This window comes from Engraulis encrasicolus, chromosome 3 (assembly GCF_034702125.1).
Source record: "Engraulis encrasicolus isolate BLACKSEA-1 chromosome 3, IST_EnEncr_1.0, whole genome shotgun sequence".
Classification (NCBI taxonomy): Eukaryota; Metazoa; Chordata; class Actinopteri; order Clupeiformes; family Engraulidae; genus Engraulis; species Engraulis encrasicolus.
In genome coordinates this window covers 26,136,089-26,141,088 of record NC_085859.1, presented here as the reverse complement: position 1 = coordinate 26,141,088, position 5,000 = coordinate 26,136,089, and the positions used below count along the sequence as shown (strand labels likewise).

Below are 5,000 nucleotides of genomic sequence, written 5' to 3'. Positions count from 1 at the left end.
TATTTAAATGGTTAACTTGAACGGTTGCCCTCATTGTTACAGCAATGCATGTTTTTCCAATCCGAAAAGTAATTGGGAAAATGTGTGAGAACGCTGCATAATGTGCAAATTGATTCTCACATCAAAACACTACGGGGCCCCTGCAGAATTTAAGTAGCTTTCTAGTCTGTATGTAAACGTCAATACTGAATACTCCTCTGTAGAAAGTGCCATATTACACAGAGAAGTGTTGATAATTGAAATTCTAATTGGGAAAAATTGCCTTCAGTAAACCAGAAATATACTCTTGAGCCCTTTTGTGAACTATGACGTCTCACTGTTGGCTTTGAACTCTTGGTTACGAACAGGTTTCAGCTCTTCTCATATCCTCTGTTTATCTATGGGTGTGTGCATTTGTATGGTAACAAAGCTATTTGCAGATGGTGCCAAGGGAGCCGCATGTATGGCAACGTGCTTTTGATGTTATAGCTATGGCCTTCACCCACAGTTAAAAGGGTGAAGTGGAAAACTGTGATCAAGCTGTAAGTACAGCAGGTTAATGCATTCTTTTTAATGCATGCTCTGCTGTTTCACAGAATTAAATGGTACGTCTACTAGGCATACGGAAAGTAAACATCCTTGAATCCTTGCCTTTCTTAGTGACAATAACTAAAATAAAATGATAATCAGTCTGTTGTGACCCATGAAAAGTGGCAGGGTTGAACCAAAGGTCAGAGAACGCTAGAGTTCAGAGGTGGCTTGCAAACATCCCAAACAGAGGTAAAAAAACATCCCAAAAACCCCAAAGGGTCTGAAAGAGTACTAACAATCTACAAAGCACAAAAAGAAGACATCCGCATGGCACCAGCTTTCTCTACTGTGTTATGCCCTGTTCTGGATGCACTGGAGTGTCCATCCCAGAAGCACGGAGCAGGTTCTCTTTTGTTCTCTAATTTACAAAAACACTTACCATGAAGTTGCGAATGGAGCGGTGAAAGATGGTGTTATCGTAGTATCCCTTCTTGCACAGCTTGATGAAGTTCTCCCCAGCTTTGGGCACCTGTGTTAAAGCACAGCAGACGCAGAAGCGTTAAAAAATAATGAGTGCTAGTTTTCACCTTTTCTCATAGAGACATCACAGCAATTTGGCACTTGTGTCTACTGGCAGTTTCCTGTTGCATTTGTTACTGTTCAAAGTAAGCAATGGTTCACATTTTCATTCCTTTCATGGATTGAACATCTAACATTACATCACACTACACTTAAAAGCTGTTTTGTCTAAAGATGCTTATATTTTAAAAACGATGTAAACAAGCTATAGTGTAGAATACAGAATGGAGAGGGACATGGAGAAATTGAATAACTTGTCATGACTGTTTATCTCATTATAGCATGTCCAGTCCAAAAAAATGTACTAGGCTGACAGTTTTTGTAGGTGTAGTGTAGCATAGTGTTAACATGTAACATGCTTGTTTTGACCACCACAGCTTCAGCTGAAACTGTAGATGACCCTTCCTTAGCTTTAAAGTGATACTTTCCCATTTTTGGAAATAAGCCTATTTCACACCTTCCCTGGAGTTAAATGATATGGTTTTACTGTTCTCCTGAACTTTCAACCGTTTTCTAGTTATGACAGTGCAATGACATTTTGCCTCCAAGCTAACAGTTAACATTGAGTCCTGTGAGACCAGATAGCCGCGAGCTGGTCTCATAGGACTCAATGTTAACTGCTAGCATGGAGGTAAAATTTGCACTGCCATACCCCAAGAACGGTTGAAAGTTCAGGAGAACGGTAAAACCCTATTATTTAACTCAAAGGGAGGTGTAAAATAAGCTTATTTCCAAAAATGGGACAGTATCACTTTAAGAGTTAGATGTATACTATACCCCTGGACACGCAGCTTTGTTTATATTTGTATCTGACAGTTAAGGCCTGAGACTGTACCACTGGTCATGGCTGTTGTTTCACTCAGGCTAACATACAGTATCGACTGTCTAAGGGGGCCAACCAGCCTACCTAGAGCCTCGCTCGTCAGTGAAACACCAGGTCACGGCATGTACGTCAATAGGCCGGCCCAGTAAAAAAACATAACATGCAACCTCTGGCTCTGACAGTTGAAAAACATCACGCCATGCCATTGATTGACATGAGCAGCAGCAGCAGGAGCAGCGACAGATCAGTCATATTTGTTTGGGTGCTACTGTGGACATCCATGTTGGACATGGGAGATGCAGAAAAACAAGCAGTAGGAGAGAGGTGGGGTGGGGTGGTACGGGGTTAGGGAGTGCACCGCACCATGCCATGCCTTGGCCTTGGGTGTCTTCAGAGGGGAAAGGTTAAGGGGCTATGAGCTAGTTGTGGACTAACAGACACGCTGGATGTGACCGTGTGGTATGTCAACAAGAAAGTCGACTGGTGTGACTGAAAGATGGCTGTGTTCGTGGAACTTTGCGCGGCAATGCACAGAAACCTTTGGCCATTGACAAGCCATAATAACATATAACCACAATATGGCCCTCCATTTCATCACCCCCACCGATGCACCTTTAAGCCCCGCCTTCCCTACTGCCCCCCCACCCCATCCCAATAATCCATAACAACACAACCACACTCCCCTTCCCCAGCCAATGCCGCTTAATCCCATCAAGGTGGCCCACCATTACCACCACACCCCTTACCACAAGCCCTCCTTCCTTTTCATCAATAACCAATGACATCACATACTGTATACTACACCCAACACTGAATAAAGGTGATTTGTTAGAGCTATTAAATTGATATAAAATTGTTTGAATGATCACTGAGCATTTTTTGTGGATTTGATTGACGGTTAGAATTCTTTTTAGAATTCTTTTGATTGACAGTCAAACGCAACCGTTGTCATATCAGCGCTTGTTCTCAGCGTTGCTAAGATACGGACGGAAGAATCCTCTAAGATCAATTGCGGGTGCTTCAAAACACTTGAATGGAATACAATATAGAAGCACGCTGTCCATGTGCTGAATATATGTCAGTGACAACAACGTGTACCCCCCCCATGCACCTTGGCCTACTCCCAGTCCCAACTCTCTGCCCCAATACCCTCTCTATAATCATCCATAACAGAGCACACGTGTCCCCAACCTCTCCTGGCCTGTTGCATTCCTTCAAAGCTGGCCTCAACCCCACCATCCCCTACACCCCAACCTCTCTCTCTCTCTCTCTCTCTCTCTCTCTCTCTCTCTCTCTCTCTCTCTCTCTCTCGCTCGCTCTCTCTCGCTCTCTCTCCGAACTGGATCAATAGGACATGTTTGCGTCTTTGCGCAAGACACCACTTCTCCTCTCCTCTCCTCTCTTTTCGTGCCGCCAACCATCTGGTCCCGACTGGCTGACGAGCTCTCGGTGTGTGTGTGTGTGTGTGTGTGTGTGTGTGTGTGTGTGTGTGTGTGTGTGTGTGTGTGTGTGTGTCTGACGAGTCTGTGGGGTTCTCTCTCTCTTCCCGCAGTGAGCAGCCAAGGAGCAGAGACTGGATCAGCACAGCGCAAACAAACGAATCTTGCAGGGTGTGTGTGTGTGTATTTGTGTGTGTGTGCATTTGTGTGTGTGTGTGTGTATTTGTGTGTGTGTGTATGTCTGAGTGTGTGTCAGTGCGTGGTACAGTTTTCCAAAACACTTTCATCTCGCGTAGTGCTCCCCTGCTGGGCCATCGGAGTGCTTATAAAACATTGCACTCACAACAACACACACACACGCACGCACGCACGCACGCACGCACGCACGCGGGAGAGGGAAGGAGGGAAGAAGGGGGAGAGAGAGAGAGAGAGAGAGAGAGAGAGAGAGAGAGAGAGAGAGTGACAGAGAGAGAGAGACAGAGAGAGAGAGAGAGAGAGAGAGATGGACTGACAGAGAAAGAGAGAGAGAGGGACTGGCATAGAGAATGAGAGAGGGACTGACATAGAGAATGAGAGAGGGACTGACAGAGCGAGAGAGAGAGAGAGATGTAGAGCGAGAGCAATCGAGAGACAGAAGACATGATTAAAATTACCCTCATCATATGGTCCAACAGTCTTTTATCAGCAACAGGAGAGACGGTAGAGAGCGAGAGGGAATAAAACACAAACATCCACACAGACAACGCAAATGAGGAGCACAGAGACGCCTGTAATCTCTCTCAAACTAGCCAAATTAGTCACTGATTTAAAAACGCTAACAGAGGCAGAGAGGAGACGGGAAGAGTAGAGGCTTTGCGTATGACTGATCTGACGGCGAGCAACAGACACCATTATGCTGAAACTGTTTGCACAAACATCTGTTGTGGAGCAGACGAATCATCCGAGATCCTCACAGTGATTCTTGTGGGTTTTCTCAACCCACCACCCCCTCACACCCCCTCACCTTCTTCTTTCCCAAGCAGAAAGCCTCTTCTTCTCGGTAGAGTGTTGCCGTATGACGGCGAGTGTGTGTGACAGTGAAATCACAATCATTAATTTGTAAACAGTAGGCCACGAATAGCAGCGAGGGCTCCCAGGGAAGGGAGGAAAAGCAGGGAGGGAGGAGGGAGGAGGGAGGTGGGGTGGGCAATTTTCTTATCACCGCGACGACTTCTCTTTATCCTGATTTGACAAGGCGGCAGCCAATGGAGTGCAGCCAAAATAAGCACCTAGTAACTGAGGGCCAGGCATGGGGAGGACTGTCTCCAAGCCCGAGAGGCAGCCTTTCTTTCTTTCCCTTCTGCCATCCTGACTGACACCCCCCACCCCACCCCCCCCAACACACACACAACATCGTCATCTCTGCATGCCAAACTCTCTCACTCTCTGTCTCTTTCTCTATCCCTCCCTCCCTCTCAAACATCCATCCAGCACAGCCAATGTCAATGCATCCTGAGTTTTTGTTTGTTTTTATAATCACAGGGCCAGAAGTAACTTGTAGGGGCAGATTAAAGAAAAGATAAAGAAAGAATAGGTGGAGAGAGAGAGAGAGAGAGAGAGAGAGAGAGAGAGAGAGAGAGAGAGAGAGAGAGAGAGAGAGAGAGAGATAG

At 45.8% G+C, this 5,000-nt stretch overlaps 1 protein-coding gene across 1 annotated transcript in view; it reads right to left on the bottom strand.

The window, feature by feature from the left end:
* Window positions 1–5,000, bottom strand: part of ppil2 (peptidylprolyl isomerase (cyclophilin)-like 2) — an 85,908-nt gene that overhangs the window by 40,431 nt on the left and 40,477 nt on the right. The window contains exon 13 of the mRNA XM_063194397.1: window positions 950–1,039. Within this exon, the coding sequence (XP_063050467.1) occupies window positions 950–1,039 (90 nt within the window). The remainder of the gene's footprint in view (window positions 1–949; window positions 1,040–5,000) is intronic.